Here is a 20309-nt window from a genome sequence, read left to right as displayed (position 1 = left end):
GTAAATTGGCAGTGTTTAGGAGATCCTGGCTCAATCCCTAGCATTCTTTCTGTTCCCCCACCTCTCATCCTTTAAAAGACATCCGCCCAGTCAGCTGCTATCGGTTCAGCTTCAATGCGTAGTCATCATTGTTTTAAAAAACCTGATATAGTCTTCCTCATTTGAGTGTCTCAAAACTTCCACTCACCTCCGTCTCTTTGAATACTCTTAGTTTACTCTCAAATACAATTTCTGTTATGACCAAGAACCTTTTGCAGCCTCTCTGATGTATATTTGTTTTCTTGTAGTGCTGGGCTCACATAAGTCAGGTAAGGGCTGTACCCAGCTCACCATTTGTTACTTGGAATATCAAAGCTATTATGTTGGATAGACTGAGGAAAGGAAGTTTCCTTTGTGAGAAAGAAAAGAAAAACCTGAGGGAAAGAGGATGGAGGGGAGGAGAGAAGGAAGGGAGGAGATAAGGAGAGAGTAGGAGGAGGAGAGGAAAAAGCAAGCCCAGAAACCGTAACCTCCAGCTTAGATACACTGGGCCAATGGTTGTGTTTGGGAGTGACTTTAAAAAGGTTCAATGGGGTCAGAAGTATGGCCTACTGGTAGAGTGCTGCCCTAGCATGCAAGAAGCCCTGGGTTCGATTCCTTGATATCACACACACAGAAAAAGCTAGAAGTGGTGCTAGCCTTGGGAAACTTCAAGGACAGTGCCCAGGCCCTGAGTTCAAGCCCTAAGACTGTCAAAAAAAAAAAGTTCAAATAGCTGTGTGACTGTGGTTCATGACTATAATCCTAGCTACTCTGGAGACTGGGATCTGAGGATGGCCCAAAGCTAGCCCAGCTAGAAAAGTCCATGAGACTTTTTATTGTTGTTGGTTGTGGGATTTGAACTCTGGGCCTGGGCACTGTCCCTGAGCTCTTCGGGTCAAGGCTACCTCCCTATTCCTTGAGCCACAGTGCTATGTCCGATTTTCTGGTGGTTAATTGGAAATCAGAGTCTCAGGACTTTAATGCCTGGACTGGCTTTGAACCGGAATCCTCAGATCTCAGCCTCCTGGGTAGCTAGGATTACAGGTGTGAGCCATCTCTCCAGGGTTCCATGAGACTCTTATCTCCAATAAATTGCTGAGAAAAATCTGGAAGTGGTGTTGTGGCTAGCTTTGAGCACAAAGAAGCTCAAGGACAGCATGTAGGCCCTGAGTTCAAACCCCGGGAGCAGAAAAAAAAAATACCACCACCACCAACAAAAAAATCTTCAAGTGATTAAATTCTCTTTTTAAAACAGCAAAACAAAAACAAAAACCATCCTCCTTCCCCACCAGTGCCCAGTGGTAGAAGCCTTACATAAAGTGATGTATGCATGCATGGAATGAACTCAACAGCCTGAATTTTTTTAGTGCTTCCTTGAATGAGCATGACACATTCCTTTCTACCAAGATGTGGGCTATCTCACTCCAGCCAAGAAGCCAAGTTCTTTTAAAAATCCACACAATCTGTTAATATTGACAAAACATTGCTTTGCCAGATAACATGAGTTTATTCCACCCCCAGCCCCAGCCCCAGTAGCCTGTTGTAACAACAAAGTTGAATGCCATCCTGACTCTGGAAGGAGGGAGGGGCCTGCCTGCATTCTGCACCCAGCAGAAAGGCTTTTGAAGGATGTTTGACCAATTGGGAATTTTGAGCTGTAGGAAGAAGACTAGGGCTAGGGTTTTGCTGTGGGGTTTTCTAGGGCACAGGAGTCTTCTCTGAAGATTTGCCACATTACAAAGATGGGGAATGGAGGGCTTGGTATCCTTTGTTTTCTGCAGCTTCCCCCCTGGCATCCTGTGGACAAAAACTTCCACTCCCACTCCCCTGAAACCTTCCCACTCGGCGTGTACCCCTTTATTAATGGCTCTGCGTTCTGAAGGGTGGCCAGCCAAGGACACACACACACACACACACCCCTCGGGAAGACCTGCTAGTGTTTCTGCCCAAGCTGAAGTAGCAGGCCCGAATCATCGTTCACCCTTGCTTGCTGAAGCAGCTTAGGAGGCGATTCCAGTAAATGAAAATTCCAGCCACAGGTCGAAATGAAAGACATGATCATAGGCTCTCTGGGAAATAAGAGGGCGAAACCGTTAGGTAAGCAGCAGCAAAGGCACCAGCCCGCCATTGCCCGCCCAGCGGCTGCAGGGAGGGCAGCGAAGCTGAACTGATTGCGGGGGGCGGGGGGCGCAGGGCTGGTGTGGGACACAAAGCTGTGATGGGCTCGGGGCTCGTCAGGGGAGCGAACCACGTCCTTGTAGCTCTGGGACCCGGGGAAGCCCCCCCCCCCCCGTCCCGTGGGAGGTTTTAACTAAATGTTCCAAGCTAATAACCTCCCCGCTCCTTGGGTGGTATGTGCTTTTTTTTCTCTCTCTAAACACAGCCATTAAACGGTTTTCAGAGTGAACGTAGTGGCTTCAGGCAATCTCTGGCTAGGCTGTGAGACCAGGCCATGCGCACATCACAGGGCTCTGGCCTGTGTTGGAGGTGCAGGTTCTGGGGAGAGGCGCCCAGCGTTTGGGAAAGGAGGCGCAGGGACCAGAAGCACCGGCCCAGGCCCAGGGGCTGGGGGGCCACGCCCGGAGGAGCGGGAGAGGGGAGGAGGGATGTGCGGATGGGGGGTGGGGTGGGAAGAAGGAGGGGGTGACTGGGAACGGGAGCAGGAGGGGCGCTAGCTGACCCCCGCCAAGGCAGCTGGCAAAGCCTATGACGCCAAGAGCTGATCTGCTTAGCTGTGTCTGAGGGTCCCCCATCCACCCATCAAGCAAGAGCTTCCCTGTCCCTGCTTTGTGTAAGGATTCACCCGGGTGTCCAAAATGGAGAAGGTCCAAAAGCACTAACATAACAAGGAACGCCAGAGAACGATCATAAGCCTACAGTTTGAAATGTGCTTTCTCCTACATTTTCGAGTGTTGGAAACAATTCCCCAAGTCATATATTACTGGGTTTTGGATGGGGGAGGGGAGACGTGCTCTGGGACAGGATCCAGGCCAAAGGACTGGATTAATGCATTCATGAACTGATGGATTAGTAGGTTAGCTGGAATGGCTCTGCTATAAAACTCAGCTCTCTCAGGCATCATTCTGCTTCACAGTGTGATGACTTGGCACAGTGCAGAGTCTCACCAGAAAGATCCAGCCCCTCCATTTTGGACCTGCCAAGCCAACTTAAGGTGTTTCTCTGACCATTTGGTACTCTGTCTTGCCCTGGAACTCTGATGCAAGAAGCCATCACCAGATGCAGCTTCTTTTCATTAGGTGCCATGAGCCAAAATGAACCACTTCCCCTTGTAATTTGCCATATCTGTGGCATTGTGTTATTAGCATAGAGAGGAATTAAGACAGCTTCTGACTGTAGTGTAGATTTTTGCAATTGAACTTTGCCTGGAATCCCAGATCTGTGCTGATCTCAGACACAGACAGGAGTCAGACCCACTGAATTATCAAGCCTTTTTGCTTGGTTTTATTATCTTTCAGCAGTCACTGGTAACGATTACTGTAGCTAACCTGACACCCAACCTGGATTTGGGCCCAGATATTTAGAAAAGAGGAGCTATTTTTCAGTAAGGTGAGAAGGCTAGTGGTAGACAATTGCCTGGATTGTGAACCAACCCAGAAGATCTTGGTCTGAGAAGAAAGCACAAGGGGGGGTGGGGGGGATCATGCCTGAGAAGACATGAGTGCACAGGACTCAGGTGATTCTCACCTCCAGGGACACCCATTCCCAAGGCAAAGCTGTCACCCACAACCAAATGGTCTTGGCACAAGTTAAAGCATGAATTTTTTGTTTTCCTAGAAATATTTTTTTTATTTAGGCATGACAATGTGAACAGGAATGGATGCAAATCAATCCATTTGTGTTTTATTTTTTATTTTGAAACCAAGGGAAAATCTGAATAAACCCTTTGTCATCATTTGCTTGTACATAACTTAAAAGTTACTGACTTTGAGCTGGTTATAGGTAGCTCATGTCTGTAACACTAGCTAATCAGGAAATTGAGATCTAAGGATCGAGGTTTGAAGCTAGCCTGGGCAGGAAACTCTAAGATTCATCTCCAATTAATCTCCAGAAAGCTGGCAGTGTAGCTATGGCATAGTGTTTAGAGTGCTAGCATTGGGGAGTAGGGAGAGAAGCTCAGCACTCAGGTCCTGAGTTCAAACCTCAGGACTGGCACACACACACACACACACACACACACAGAGAGAGAGAGAGAGAGAGAGAGAGAGTGAGAGTCACTGATTTGGGAGTCCATGCAGCTGAGTGGTATATACTTAATGTCCCACTAGCTTTGCGGTAGATGACAGCTATAATATGTGAGTTTTGATAGTAACACCTGACTAGGTTCATTTTCAGGGACTTGAAGATCAGTTCTATAGAAAGTACTAACTCTTCGTTTGGGCCTGCAAGTATTCACTCAGTAATCTTTTGCAATTCAGAGGCTGAAAATTCTACCTCAGGATCCTAACATTGCTATTTCTGTGCACATATTCTACAAAGAGCCATGAAAACAGACTACATGTGTACAGATCATTGGTCTCTAAAAACATCTTTTCCAGAACATCAGAGAAGTGGACCTACCATTTGAGCTACACCTCCAGACCAACTTTCTTTCTTTCTTTCTTTCTTTCTTTCTTTCTTTCTTTCTTTCTTTTTCTTTTTTCTTTTTTGCCAGTCCTAGGCCTAGAACTCAGGGCCTAAGCACTGTCCTTGGGCTTTCTCAAGGCCAGAGCTCTGCCACTTGAGCCACAGCACCATTTCCAGCTTTTTCTATGTATTTAGTACAGAGGGATTGAACCCTGGTCTTTACGCATGCTAGGCAAGCACTCTACCACTAGGCCAAACTCCCTGCCCCCAGCCCAAGGAGATGAAGGCTCATAGACTTTTCTTCCTGAACTGGCTTTAAATCAAGATTCTTCAGACCTCAACCTCCTGAATAGCTAGGATTTACAGGCATAGGCCACTGGCACCTGGCTGTTTTATTGTTTTTTATTTTCCCCTAAGTTCTGGCCTTGAACCATAATCCTGTCTGTGATTCCTTTTTAGCTGAGAGGATTACAGACATTCACCACTAAGTCTATTTGTTTATGCAGACTTTTTCATTGTTGCCACTGAATTCCTAATCAATTTAATTTGTTACCTTCAGAAGGAAGATGGCTCAACACTTAGCACTAGTCAGTAGGGAGACATGCTCAGTAGTTTCTGCAAAACCAAGGTTTTTGTAATTTTGGAAGGGGGGGGTGGGATTCTGCTTAATAGTGACAAAAAGATTAATCTCCCCCCCCCCCGTTTTTTTTTTGGTTAGTCATGAGGCTGGAACTCAGGGCCTTGCTGCTGTCCTTGAGCCTTTTTGCTCAAAGCATTTTTCTCAATGAGATTCTTTCCTCCCTTGATTTATTCATTTATGTTGAAGTGCTGGAGCTTGAACTCAGGGCCTGGACACTTTCCTTGGACACATTTTGCTCAGAATTAGCTCCCGGCCACTTGAGCCATAGCACCACTTCTAGCTTTTTCTGAATATGGAACCCAGGGCTTCATGCATACTAGCATGCATACTAGTACTCTACCACTAGGCTATGCTCTTAGCCCCTCAATTATGGGTTTTAATCCCCCCACCCATGTGAATTGACAAATCTCATGAGGAAAGCATCTTTCCAATGTTTGTGAAGGCTGTGTGTTTGTGGGTAGACTTTTCCTAATTTCTTTTCCTTCCTTCCTTTTTTCTTTCTTTCTTTCTTTCCTTCGTCCTTCTCTCCCTCCCTCTCTTTCGATTTCTCTCTTTCTTTCTTTTTCCAGTCCTAGGGCTTGAACTCAGGGCCTAGGCACTATACTTCTCTGTGCTCAAGGTTAGCATTCTACCATTGAGCCACAGTACCATTTCTGGCTTTTTCTGTGTATGTGGTACCAAGGAATCCAATCCAGGCTTCATGTATGCTAGGCAAGCCCTCTATTAGTAGGCCACACTCCCAGCCCTGATTTTCCTAATTTCTATTGTTGGCTTAGAGTTCTTATTTTTGTTATTCACATGGCATCTGTATGTCTACGTAGCTAGGTTGGGGGGAGAGGTGGTGAACTCATGGCCTAGGCACTATCCCTGAATGTTTGTGTTCAAGGGAGTGTTTGTGCTTCTGCCTTTTTGGTGGTCAGCTGCAGCTAAGAGTATCACAGACTTTCTTTCCCTTGGTTGGCTTTGAAAAGTAATCCTGAGATCTCAGCTTCCTGAAGTCCTAGGATTACAGGCATGAGCCACTGATGCCAAGCTCTGCTCAAAATTTATCTTCAGTAACTTAATTTTGTTAACATTTATATTTTATATGCTAGTATTTTTAAAATTAAATGCTATGTCAATTAGAAGAGCTAATTAAAAAAACTGTAAATGTTTCACATATACTTAACAAGCAGAGACCTTTAAGAAAACATTCACTAGTGACCTTGTAAATTGCAACCCCTGTACTTGCTACTTGTGTAGTAAAACAGACATCAATAAACTGCTGCCACCTTTTGAGAGAAAGCTGCTTGGCAAAACACATAAAATTTTACACATTTGATTTTAGGAGTCTGAGTTTTGTCATTTTTTGGGGGGGTGGGGTGGGTCATAGGGTTTGAACACTGGCCTGGGCGGTGTCCTTGAGCTCTTCGGCTCAAGGCTCCTTGAGCTACAGCCCCACTTCCCGTTTTCTAGTGATTAATTGGAGGTAAGAGTCTCATAGCTTTGTATTGCCCAGATTGGTTTTGAACCATGATCTTCAGATATCAGCCTCCTGAGTAGCTAGGATTTCAGGTGCGAGCCACCGCACCCGGGAGTTTTGTCAAATTTTATTTTATTTTTATGTCGGTCCTGGGACTTAGACTCTGGGCCTGGGCGCTTTCCCTCATCTCTTCAGCTCAAGGCTACCGTCCTACCCCTTGAGCCACAGCGCCACTTCCTGTTTTCTAGAGGTTAATAGGAGATAAGAGTCTCATGGTCTTTTAGTGCTTGGACTGCCTTTGAACCGAGAGCCTCAGATCTCAGTCTCCTAAGGAGCTAGGATTACAGGCATGAGTCACCACGCCCGGCCTCAAGTTTTAAATTTTGCAAAACCAGATTACTCCATAACATTCTTAGTTTAGCCAACAAATTACTTCATTTGGCTTGTAGACAATGAATTATTGCTATATAGAACTCAACTATTCATACTTTCAGTTACTCATTTCATGCATATCCAAAGTCTATACCAGATTAAAAAAATCTTTAAAAAACCGAGCCCCACAGAAAACAAAAAGTCTGGACCACTTTGGATGTTTATTGAGGAAGTTTCTAAAATTTTACAAGTATGCAGGTTTGCTGCAAAATGGAGGGCTTGCTTGTTTTCAAAATTAAAAAAAAACAGTTCATTCATCTGACATACTATGCTACTGAATCAATGACAACTTTTAGCCGCCTTAGTTTTCCGAGTGTGAGGTCAGATCCCCAGGGCGCAGAAGAGATATCCCCGTGGACGCACTGAGGTCTCAGGCTAGGCAGGCCAGGAAGAGCCGCTCAGAGGGTCCGCACGGGACAGAGCACATCCACGCGGGGCAGGCAGGTGCACACGCCGACTTGTGCATTTAAGGGATGTCCACATTGGTCTTATCTCGCAAAGCTCGCCTCGAAGGAGCAGTGCACGCAAGGTGGGTCTGTGCATGACAGTGATAGGCAAGGAGGGACAAGCAGAAAAGGCCCAAGAGGGCCAAATGCTCCAGGCGTTAGAGGCGAGCTGCAGGGCAGGTTTTCCCACCCAACACAGACCTGATAAAACTGAGACTACCCTTCCCTCGGGTCCTAGCAACTTACAAACAAAAGACCTTGAGAAATTGAATTTCCAAATAATTAAATTACTATTTTCCTTTTGTCTGTGATTGGTTAACGTAAAAGTGAAAGTTCTGTAAGATTTCACAGTAAAGAAGACACATGCCAACCAGCGTTTGGGCAGTGAAAGGCAGAGCTGCCAGGACCTAGCTTGGAGTGCACGACTTCCAGGACTGGTGGAGAAGAGCTCCGCTGTCTGGACTGGATCGGAAGGGCGATCGGAAGCCCGGACCCCGCCCTGCTCACGCGTTTCCGGCGTAGGCAAAGTCGACGTAATCGACGTAGTCCAGGTCTTGGGCCTGGGACGCAGTTCGCAGTCTCCTGCGCTCTCCCTCGGCTCGCCGGCCTCCCCGGCGTCCTCCCCGCCTCCGCCGTTACCGGCCCCACCGCTCGCAGCCCTGGCGCTCCCCGCCGGTCCCGCCGAGGCCGCCTGCGCCCTGTGCCAGCGCGCGCCCCGGGAGCCCGTGCGCGCTGACTGCGGCCACCGTTTCTGTCGGTCGTGCGTCGTGCGCTTCTGGGCGGAGGAGGACGGGCCTTTCCCATGCCCTGAGTGCGCCGACGACTGCTGGCAGCGCGCGGTGGAGCCGGGCCGCCCTCCGCTTAGCCGGCGCCTTCTAGCCCTGGAGGAGGCGGCCGCGGCCCCAGCGCGCGATGGCCCGGCCAGTGAGGCCGCGCTGCAGCTGCTGTGCCGCGCCGATGGGGACCCGCTGTGCGCCGCCTGTCGCATGGCCTCAGGCCCGGAGCCTCCGGAGTGGGAGCCGCGCTGGAGGAAGGCGCTACGCGGCAAGGTACGCCAGCGGTTCCTGTGTGCTGCTCACCCTGGGGTCCCCGCGGGGCCCAGGGCCATCATCTTCCCGAATCACCTGATTGGACACATCCCTTCCACGTCCCCTCGGTAACCCTACACCTTCCCACGCACGTCTCCGCATTGGCTTTATGCTTTCTCCATCGTGGGGTCCACGAGAATCCCGCAGCCACCATCCCTCGCCCCGACCTTGTTATGATGCTGTGTCTCTCCAGAGGATGCTCTGTACTTCTTCTCATCCGTCACCTTTACCTTCACCTCCCACCCACCTCGTAGACCCCGCCCCCTGCTGTTGCCTGCCTGGAGCTCCGCCCTCACAGGCTTCATCCCACTCTTAGATCTACCCCTCCTCTACTGGCACTGGGGTATGACTTCACGATGGCAGGCTCCGCCCCTCCACTGGTGGAGCCCAGACCTGTTCCCGAGGACTTGACCACTGTGTGTCCTTTGACCCTTGGAGCTTCCTCCAATCCGCCCCATTTTGGGATCTTCTGTACCCTGCTCTCTAGGCCTTTGTGGGTAGCACCTGATGTTGAGCAGAAACATGTCTAGATTGTGGTTAAAGTGAGACTTAGGGTCTGGAGCCTCTCCCCTGGGAAGTGGGAGAGGGACTCAGCATTGTTTCTGAGAGGATGGAAGCCAAGTCCTTAGGTAACAGGACAATGGTTCCTGGTATCTGCCTAGCTGAGGGAGAGGGAGGGAGTGGCTGTTTGAGGGCCTTGTGAAGTTCACATTCTGAGACTGGCCTAATGAAATGAACCCAGGAGTGTGTCTGGGGCCCTACAGATGAACATCACGATGATGGAAGTGGGGGAAGTGATCACACTTGTTTTCACCCTTCCAGATGTGGTTAGGTTTGTCATCCTCAGGTGTCTCCCCCTTGGGTGGAGGGATCCCCACCCAAGCAAGAAGTAGGGGAGTAAGAGTAGACCTTTTATGGGCAGAGTTCACCCCAAAGGGGACCAGTGTAAGAATCTGGAGTTACAAAACTAGCATAGAGAGCTGACTTTCTTTGTTCCCAGTTCTTCTGAGAAGGTGAAGCACAGAAAATCTTCTGCACCATGTTGCCTGTTGCCCCTCCCTTTTTTTAACCAGTGGCAGTGGGAAACAGACTGTTTGCCTTGGGGTTATTTATGGAACACACTGTTATTGGAATTGACAGGTGAGATGTCACCGAACTGCTGATCTAGGGGCCTCAGGCCTTCTGCTTGCCTTTGTCCTCCTACCTTTCCCCCCAGTAACCAGCTTCTCTCCCAGGAGAACAAAGGGTCAGTGGAAATCATGAGGAAGGACTTGAATGATGCCCGGGACCTGCATGGCCAGGCGGAGTCAGCAGCTGCTGTGTGGAAGGCAAGTGTGTGTGTGTGTGTGTGTGTGTGTGAGCTTGTGGTGGTCCCAATATCACCTAGGTGCAGGAAACAGGCCAGGCAGCAAAATTGGGTACTTGCTAGCCTGGTTGAGTAGAATAGGAGCCTTTGAACTCCAGGATATTTTTCTGGAGTGTGTTTGTGGGCTTTTTCTCAAATAGAATCTAACCAAAAGTGGACAAGGGTCTGTATGTTTATATTGGGGGAGTTGCACCAAATAGGACTACATTAGTTTATGTTGCTGTAACAAAAACATACAAGACTGAATACTGTATATTACCTTGGAATTTTGGTGTCTGAAAGTCCATGATCCATTGGTTCCATCTGTATGACTTTTGGTGAGGGCTGGCCTCATGGTGATAAAAAGCATATTTGGAATACATTGGGAAGCTACAGAGACCTAGGGACCAGGGTTGCTCTTTTTTCTAACAGTATACTGTCTTGAGAAACAGCCATGATCTTGTGAGCATTAATTCTTTTGGAGGTATCTGCCCAGTGACCAAATGAACTGTCTTTTCCTACGTAGTTCAGGCTTCTTAAAGGCCACACAACCTTACCCTTGCCACTCTGGGGCTAAGCTCCAGCCTAGAAACCCCAGGGGACCATAAAAGAGGGTACCTTTCACATAGGAATTTCATTCCTTCTTTAGGAAACAGTGATGATCAGTTCTTTTTAAACCTACTATTTTTGTTTTATCAACCTTTGCTTTAAAATACTCAGGCAGCATTTGGGCAGGGGATGGCAAATTCACATCTCTTTGGAAACAGAGAGGGTTCTCTTCCCCTACAGACAGGCAGTGGTAGTAGGGACAGTGGGCCAAGGTGTCTACAAGGCCCAAGGACACTGATCTTTTCTGTTTCCTCCCCTGCAGGGACATGTGATGGATCGCAGAAAGAAGGCCCTGACTGATTACAAGAAACTGCGGGCTTTCTTTGCTGAGGAGGAGGAGCACTTTCTGCAAGAGGCTGAGAAGGATGAGGGTATTCCAGATGATGAGCATGCTGACCCCGCGGAGCGATTCCGGTGTCTGCTTCAGGCTGTATCAGAGCTGGAAAAGAAACACCGAAACCTGGGCCTCAGCATGCTGCTGCAGGTATCTGGCCCCAGGTGGGGTGGAGCAGGTGGCCCACTCCACACCACCTTCCTCAGAGCCGGGATGCAAACACTAGTGGGAGTAGGGAGCTTGCTTAAGACAAAGCCCCATACCATAGCCTGCCTTGGGCCTGCTGTGCCTCTGGGACTGAATTTTAGAAATGAATGGGTAAAGGTAGACATTGTAAAGGGGGTTCTAAGGTGAGGGTATTCCTGGCCTTCACATGGGATGGGATACTAGTATCCTGAATGAGAGAGAGTGGGGGCCTGTGTTACCCTAAGTACTCAGGGCAGGAGCCACCAGTGACCCCCCCACCTTGGGGTCAATTCTCCTTTTGCCCAAGTCCTGGCCCAAGATGTGCAGCAGCTCATTATGGGCTTTCTGCCCCTGTGCCTGTGGTGCAGGCATCAGCAGCTCCCTTGTATGTGAGGTATCATTCAATCCCAACACTCATTAGCCAGCTTTGAACATTTCACAGTAGTGATATGTGATAAAGCTGTGAGCATGGAAGGACAGGCCTGGGGTTCATGTTAGACGTCACATCACCTGGGTTCTGGGTTGGTTACGCAGAAGTAGTTCTGTCTCTCTCTTGTTTCTCACTGTCTCTATCTTTCCTATTCTCTGTCTCTATCTCTTCTCACTTTTTGTTTCCATCTCACACCATTTCTGTGTATCTTTCTCTGCCTTTGTCTCTATGACTCTTTGTCTCCCTTTCTCCCCTATTTCTGTATGTCTGTCTCCATCTCTCCTTTCTGTTTTTGTCTCTCTGTCTTCTTGTCTTTCCTTTCTGTCTTTCTCCTCTCACCTGCAGTGATGATGCTGAACCAGTAGGCGGGTCCCCATTGGAGCACAGTCAGAAAGGACCGCCTTCTACAGCTGGCCTGCAACAGCCCCATCCACACCCCTTGGGCCCTCTCTGCCCAGCATCACCCTCCAAACTGGACAGATCCTCATCTCCGTCAGCACCAACAGCACATAGGCCGGGATGAAGCATCACAGGTGCCCCTGCCTTTGGTCATCCACGTAGCTCTCTGTCTCAGCCAAGTGTGTTTTCCATTCTCCCTGAGGTGTGAATGTGTTCTAGGCTGTACCATTTCTCCTGGTAGAGGCTAGTCCTGGACTCCCTCCCCAGTGTGGCTTGCTCTGAGGCTCCATGTTGTCGTCATTGAGGGCCTAGCAGTCACTCCCGTGTCAAAAGAACCAAACTACACACCTTCCCTATAATGTCCAGGCCAGGGCTTATTTGTGGGACATTCCTCCTTGGGTGGGAAATGTGGGGCACACCAGTTAAAAGTGAAATACACAGGGCCCTGTGATGCAGTTTTAACCTGGCCTTTTTGGGAAGAGAAAGTGAAACATTCTCAACCCCTCCTGAGGGGGGGGTCTTTCTGTCCCCTGGAGTCTTGATGTGCCAAATACTCATAACTCTGTCCACTTCAATCCCCTATCCCCTTTCTTCCTGGCTTATGCCCCTGGGGTGTCACCAGTGTCCATGGAATATTCTCTGCTCTTTCTCACCTCATGGAGAAGAGACCCTCTTTCCCAGTGCAAGAGGGATATTTCCAGGCTACGCTGGTGCTTCACCTTGCTGTATCTTTGGCTTCTCCTTGCTTCATATTTTCTCCAGTAAGTGAATTTCACAAAATTTGTGATGTAGCAGTAGTGTGGTTGCCTCCAGCATTGTTGTGTGTATGTAGATTAACTAGTCCATGGGACAAAAGTCCGGCACAGGTGGTCAGAAACAGGAGTTCAGGGATCATAGATGCAGGCATGTTTAGATTCACCCTCAAGTGTTCTTTTTCAGGGATGACAGCCTCAGTGGGTGACTATTTTCTGCCAGGAAGTCCCTGGCCTTGAGTGTGATGACTGAGTCTGACCTGTCCCCCAGCCCTGTTGTTTGGGGCCTTAGTGCTAAATAAAGTGGGTTTGCTCCAACCTATTTGTTTCATGCCCTTCCTTTGTGTCTCTGTCCTTGTGTCAACTACCCTGTAGTTGTTAAAGAAAATTTTTTTTTCAGTAATAATTTGTTAAAGTATGGTAAAGGAGACTTTACTAAGCACTGGGCTGCTTCATAGTCAGGTAGACAGTTTGGGCTCGCTTTTAAACACAGCCTGAGTAAGTGGGAATTTGCAGCCAAAGATTCAGGTGGGGTTGGTGGCTCCAAAATGATTTAAGAGGCATCAGAAGTCTAGGGTCTCTAGATGATTCACCAATAGGCTTTATACTGCAGGCAAGCCATGGTGATGAGGCATCATTTGGGGACAGTGGGAGAAGAGAAACCCAGTCAGGTATTTTAAAGTGTCTGAATATGGAGGATGAGAAGTTCCCTGTAGCCTGGAATTGGTGAGCTGCAGATCCTTTGGGGGCCATAAGAACCAGGAAAGGCATGCATGAACAAAGATGAACCTGGCAGTAAGCTAAGCAGCCTCTGCTTCCCACTGAGTATTGCCCTTATTTCTGACAAAATATAACCTCTGAAATCACTGGATTGTGTGGGCTGGAGATTAAAGGTAAAAGTCAGCTATATCCCATTCTACAAGTGGCAGATGTAAGGAATGTACATTCTCTGAGACGTCTGCTTCTTGGTTTGCAGGTGACCCTTACTGTGTCCTCTCATGAGAAAGGGGTGAGGGACCTCTCTGGGGTCCCGTCTATAAAGATACTACTTTTATTTATGAGTCCTTATCCTTGTGATCTCATAATTTTTTTCCTGATACTATCACAGGGGCAGGAGGAGCAATTCAGACATTCAGTTAAAGCAGAAGCCAAAAGACCAAGAATCCCCAGTTTATTAGATCTTCGAGAAACAAAAAATTATGTGCTTCCAGAAGTGAATGACCTCTGGAAGGTAGAAATGTGAAAATCCTCCTGTTTTAGCCTCACTGTTAAGTGCACGTTGCCTGGCGGGTTTTGCCAGATTTTTAAAGTCAGTGACCCAAGAATCCAGCAATTCCTCTTCAAGTGAACAAGGTGGTACATTCTGTGTAGTTCCACTGTTAGAAGTGGTTGTATGCAGGGGCAGACATCTTGCACATCGCATCTCTGGGGGGCAGGGATAAACTGAGCCGACACAACTGTATAATGGGACTTCAGGGTACCACATAATGTAGAAACACAGGGCTAAACTTAAACCTGCATACATAGTATTCCGTGTTTTAACAGGACACTTCCGAACTAAATGAAATCCTATAGGCTGATTGCCAGATGGCAGGAGAGATGAAGAAAAGGACTTAAGAAATGAGGGGAATGAATAACAGAACAAGGAGGAAACAGGACTACGTGGTAGAAGCAGTCCTAACTTAGATCTTCTTTATGTCAGGGAACAAGTTCTAGGTCACGTTAAGTCTGAACTAGTTTGGATTTTTTGCAGTAGCACCCTATCAAGTCTTGGGGAATAGAGCTAGTGAAAAGAGCCTTAAATGTTTTTGGAATAGTAAAATGGTATGCATACTGGAAAAGATTGGAGCCCAGTCCAGTAGATTTAATGAAGAATACAGCAGTCCCTTAGTATCTACAGGGACCTAATTTCAAGATCAAACTCTGGGCACTCAAGTACATGTTTAAAATTTCATGTTATTTCCATGTAACCTGTATACATCTTCAACTCACATTAGATCATCTCTAGATTTCTAATATCTAGTACAGTATAATTGCTGTTATATATTGTTTAGAGCATTATGACAAGAGAAAAGCCTGTATAGGTTCATTACAGATGAATTTTTCTCCAAATATTTTTGACTTATGCTTGGTTGAATCCACAGATGAAGAGCCTACAGAGACAAGGTAAATGGTGGTCTCTTTGGGAATTCCCCTCAATCTGAAAATTGCAGGTAAACTTGTTCTCAGTTTCCTTTTGGGACCTGGTGAGGTTCTGCTCAATACAAAACATTCCTATTCTCCCTCCCTCCCCCAGTCCTGGGACTTGAACTAAAGGCCTGGGCTCTGTGCTTGGCTGGTGCTCTACCACTTGAGCCACAGCACTACTTCCAGCCTTTTCTGTGTATGTGGTACGGAGAAACCAAATCTAGGGCTTCATGCATGCTAGGCAAGCATTCTACCACTAGGCCAAACTCCCAGCCCTCTCTTCTGTTCTTTAAAGCAAGCAGCTATGCTTGAGACCCATGAAACAGCTCTGAAACCCTCTGTCCTTAGCCTCCCCCTTAGGGCAGCTAATGGCAAAAGCAGCTATTCCTGGGCAGGTCAGTCCAAAGACCAGTTCTGGCACCTACCTCTAGAGTGTTCTTAAAGGAAGGTTAGTGACTGCAAGTGGCACACTACTCTTGTGTGGATGATCCTACAATAACCAGGGGACAATGGCATTACTTGTAAAGCAAGGCTTCAAGTTTTCTTGAACAAAAGATGCTTGTTGCACATTTGTTCTACATAATAGTCAATGAAAATGCTAGATAAGATGTTTCTTTACCTTAAGAGAGTGCTCCTCAGTTTCTTTTGTTTCTGTTTTTCTGAAAAGATAAATGTTTTGGATTTGAAGTGGCACCTCTCTGATGGTAGATGGATTATACCTATAATCCTAGCTATTTAGGAGGCAGAATCAGATAATCTCCATTCTGAGCCAGCCCAGGCAGACACTTAAAACTTGGTAGTAAAAAGCCAAAAGAGTTCAGGGTATATGCCATGTTCATATTGGTTAATTTAAGCTTGGTAACCCTTGAAAAGACACAAATGCAGAAAGAAGCTTTCTCAAAACCCTTCACCTAAGATCAGATCGACCCTCTAATACAATAGGACTTTCTGGGGGTTGTGTTATCAAACAGTAGGTAGGTGAACTTGGCCACAGAAGAGACTGGCTCTTCTCAGGGCCAACCCCCCCCTCTTTTTTTTCTTCTTTTGCCAGTCTAGGGGCTTGAACTCAGGGCCTGAGCACTGTCTCTGAGTTTCTTTTGCTCAAGACTAGTGCTCTGCCACTTGAGCCACAGTGCCACTTCTGGCTTTTTCTGTGTATGTGGTACAAGGAATCGAACCTAGTGCTCTGTGCATGCTAGGTGAGCACTCTACCACTAGGCTATGCTGCTGGCCCTCATACCTTTTCTAAATGTCATTCTTTCCTGCCCTGCCTACCTCCCCCATCTCTTTGGTAAGCAACCTAAATCTCGTTTTCTCCGAGACCATTCACTTCTCCTTTGAGCCCCTCCTCTGCCAGTTGCATTTGCCCCAGTAGTCACATTCGAATTGGGTTGAGCCAGCAGGCCCTCTTCTTTCCAATCAATAGAAGTGACATGAATTTTCAAGGGTCCTAGACAGCTGTTGGTCCTAGGAGTGACTTATTTCCATAAGGAGCGTATGCAAATGAGGTGACTCCCTAGACCTCTCTTGGTTGGGCAAGTTTTTTTTCCAGTTGGTCAAAGGCTTTGCTCTCCCAGCGTGCTTGCAACTCGGGAGAATACCTTCCTTTGTGAAAGCTCAGTGTAGAGTCCCTTCCTCCAGTATCTTGCCTTGCCCTCTGATGTCCCCAGTTCCCCATCCCTGTCCTTAACCACACCCCTCTCATGCTGGCATGGAGACCTGGCTTCTTCACAAATAGGTTCGGCCAGGTTGGGGCTGCAGTTCCCTGCCATCTGCCTGTGCTGCTAGCACCACCTTGAAGTTCCTGAGTCCAAGCAAGCTACCATACGCGGAGGAGATGAGAATGGCATTCTGCCTCCTGCAGCTGGCCTGCTTCGACACTTAGGAGTTTCATAAGCAACGAGCTGTGGGACAATCATGGAAGGAGGCATTCTGCCCAGTGTCTGGCTGTCCAATGAGGACTACCACAAGGCTAAGAGCTTGCTACCCAGAGCTCTTTGCAGACCATCTAAAATGGTCCAGAGGAAAGCTCTTGATAACTGCACTCCTTGCGCGTTTGTACCATTCGTTGTGTACCTGAACTCTGGATGTGGACTTGGCTCCTGAGAGTGATTGCTATGCCTTTTAGATATAATCACCAAACTGGACTGGGGCCAAGTTGCGGGTTGTATCTTAGTACTGTTTTCTGTTGTGTAGATATACATGGATGAGTACATTGTAGCAAGAGTATGGAACGTTATTTCCTCTGGGTACTTTGGCCAGCCAGTTGATGACTAGATGACTTCCCTGAGAAAATGCTTTCCTGAGCAAAACTCATCTATCGGTAATTAGACCACTTATGGGAGTTAGCTAGAAAACCTGGCAACACAGGACATCTCATTACTTGTGAAGACTAAATGCTGATTCTGCCCAACTCAGTCTTCCCACCAAAGCCAGTTTTATCCATTTGCCAATACTAGAGTAGAAGACATCTCTCCTAGTATATTAATATATATATATATATATATATATATATATATGTAGTACTCTTGTATGGGAGCTCTTCATGCAAGAACAGTCTATGACTCCATACCTGCATAACAAACCTCAACGTCTTAGAAGTTATGGATACTCAATTACAGATTTGAGCTGAGGATTGTTAGTCTATTCTGGCTGGGAAGAAGGAAACAAAGTCAAAGGAAGAGAATAATGAGGCTGAAAAATCTGTCAGACTTCAGTGTGTATGTGTGTTCAAGTTTTTTTTTGTTTGTTTTTTAATTGGGTGATGGTGCTGGGGCCTAAGCACAGGACTTCAGGCTCTTGGTTGGCGTTTCTGCTCATGGCTGGCACTTTCACTACCTGAGTCACATCTTCACTTCCAGATAATTTTTTTTCTGGTTAATTGGAGTTAAGAGTCTCTTGGATTTGGGGCTGGTAGTTTGGCCTAGTGGTAGAGTGCTTCCCTTGGAACCACATATGTAGAAAAAGCCAGAAGTGATGCTGTGGCTCAAGTGGTAGAGCGCTAGCCTTGAGGAAAGTCCAAAGACAGTGCTTAGGCCCCTAGTTCAACCCCAGGACTGGCAAAAAAAAAAAAAAAGTTTCTTGGATTTGCCTGCTTGGACTGGCTTCAAGCCTCAATTCTCAGATCTTAGCCTCTTGAGTAGCTAAGATTACAGGCATAAGTGATCAGTTTCCAGCAGCAATGATTTTTAGTAGGACAGAGGAAAGTACTGTCTGAGTAACATTTCTCATTTTGATGGACTCTTGCTCTGCCAAGCAAAGCTCCAATTCTACATAATCTAGATATGACTTAAAGTATGTGGGAAAATATGTGTAGGTTATATACAAGTATTTTGCCTTTTTAAATTTTTTTTTTTATCAGTTTTGGGACTTGAACTCGGCCTGGGCATTGTCCCAGAGCTCTTCAAGTCACGGCTACCACCCTACCCCTTGAGCCACAACACCACTTCTGGTTTTCTGGTGGTTAATTTGAGATAAGAGTCTTGTGGACATTATTGCCTGGGCTGATTTTGAACTGTGATCCTCAGATCTCAGCCTCCTAAGTAGCTAAGATTACAGATATGAGCCACTGCGCCCAGATTTTTACCATTTTATATAAAGAGTCTGGCATTTGAAACATTTGTAGGGTTCTACAACCATACAAAGATACCCTGTGGACATACTTGTATTTATATCTGTGCATATAATTTACTTCTTGGTGGAGTGCCAACATTCTCTGAAAGTCTTGCTCTAGGTTTCTTCTCAACGAAGAACAACAAGCTACTTTTTATCTTCCTATTTAAAACCACCCTTGCCATCTTCATCCAACCTGCTGCTTCTTGCATGTCTTTTTAGTTGGCAAATTGCTCCCCACCTTTGTCATGTTCCCCCTTCACAGTTTGTCCCTTCTTTCCCTGATGAACACATGTTAACCTTTCTGTTTGCTTTGCAATCTCTGTGGGCTACAGGTTGATTTATCTAAGAAACAGCATTGCCAAATATTAATAGAAAAAGTAGCAGTAGCATTCAGCATTATAACATTATGTAGCCCACATTCATATATATATTCATTTATTTTTTTTTCTGCCAGTTCTGGGGCTTAAACTCCAGATCTGGGCATTGTCCCTGAATTGTTTTTGCTCAAGGCTACTCTTAACCATTTGAGCCACAGCTCCACTTTTGGCTTTCTGTTGTTTTTGTTCTTACTTGGAGATAAGAGTCTCATGGACTTTTCCTTTCTGGGCTGGCTTCAGACTGTAAATCTCAGATCTCAGGCTCTTGAGTAGCTAGGATTTACTGGTGTGAGGCACTGGTAACCAGTGGCCTTGAATTTTTGATCAGTCTTCCAAGTGCTGGTATTATAGGTGTGGGCTATACCACTCAACTTTCAACATTATAGCTCTTATTCTATGTTTGTACAATTATAACTTGTGCTACAATGATTTCATTTATCCTAGAAATAAAGCAGAAAAATTGGTTTGTGTTTTACTCTATTTTCAAGAATCGAGAAGTAGTGGTACTCTAGAAATACTAAAACATAATTAATTTTGGCATTGTTTCAGGACTTTATTCCAAATAGCTAGAAGACAGAGATACACACCTTTTGATTTGCTGCCTTGAGGGAGGAATAATTATCCAAACAAAGGTCATAGCTAACCACAGCACTAGGAGATCTCTGCCTTTCCTCAGGAAATTGAGTAGTCTTTAAAAGGGACTAACTGCTCTCAGGACCCTGGATTGTTGGTGTTCTGCATGGGGAGATAATGATATGGTGTGGGAGCACTAGATTAGGCATGCTGATATGCTCTCTACCTCAGGAATGTGCTCACTTAGAGTACCTCCCATCTGGCATCTTGTTCCCAGGCAGATGCCTAGCATTATGGGTGAAATACACGCAGCAAACCACAATCTGCATTGTGATAATCTCACCATCCAAACAGTAGAGTGGGGTACAGATAGTTACTCAGCCATATCCAGAGTTTACAAGCAAGTAATGCACTGGGCAGTCCCAGTACTGTTTGGAATGTCCGAAGTAAATGGCATATTTCTAAACATAACAGGTGAGACTTCAGTAAAGGAACAGAACTGGATGAAAAGGGAAGGAATGGGAAGGATGTTGGAAAATTTTAAAAATGATAAAAGCATACTTCCAAGTTTTCATTTCATGGCCAGGCATAATCACACCCACATGCCTTCCCAGTTCAGGGGAGGCTGAGCCTGGAGGATCAGAAGTTTGAGGTCAGCTTGGGTTACATGGAGACCTTGTCTCAAAAACAAAAGCAAGGTCATCAGAATACTGCCTAGTATTAACCTGTGAGAACCATGTACTCCTTTCTTTCTTCCTTCCTTCCTTCCTTCCTTCCTTCCTTCCTTCCTTCCTTCCTTCCTTCCTTCCTTCCTTCCTTCCTTCCTCCC

At 46.6% G+C, this 20309-nt stretch overlaps 1 protein-coding gene across 1 annotated transcript; it reads left to right on the top strand.

Moving 5' to 3' along the window:
* Positions 1-2066: 2066 nt before the first annotated feature.
* Positions 2067-13046, top strand: Rnf187 (ring finger protein 187). The gene is made up of 5 exons (XM_090339996.1): positions 2067-2118; positions 7937-8634; positions 9909-10001; positions 10890-11111; positions 11923-13046. Exons 1-5 carry the CDS (start codon positions 2067-2069, stop codon positions 11923-11925), a joined length of 1068 nt encoding a protein of 355 aa, XP_090196122.1. The 3' UTR covers positions 11926-13046.
* Positions 13047-20309: the final 7263 nt, after the last annotated feature.

This window comes from Megascapheus bottae, chromosome 10 (genome assembly GCF_031878675.1).
Source record: "Megascapheus bottae isolate mThoBot1 chromosome 10, mThoBot2.hap1, whole genome shotgun sequence".
NCBI lineage: Eukaryota > Metazoa > Chordata > Mammalia > Rodentia > Geomyidae > Megascapheus > Megascapheus bottae.
This window is presented reverse-complemented; position numbering and strand designations above follow the sequence as displayed.

Excerpts from the sequence above, each read along its gene's own strand:
- Rnf187 (XM_090339996.1), top strand. The coding sequence starts at position 2,067 with ATGAAAGACATGATCATAGGCTCTCTGGGAAATAAGAGGGCGAAACCG. Across the intron at positions 2,119-7,936 it reads TAAGAGGGCGAAACCGTTAG|TAAAGAAGACACATGCCAAC; the intron begins GTAAGCAGCAGC and ends AAGATTTCACAG. Across the intron at positions 10,002-10,889 it reads CAGCAGCTGCTGTGTGGAAG|GGACATGTGATGGATCGCAG; the intron begins GCAAGTGTGTGT and ends CCTCCCCTGCAG.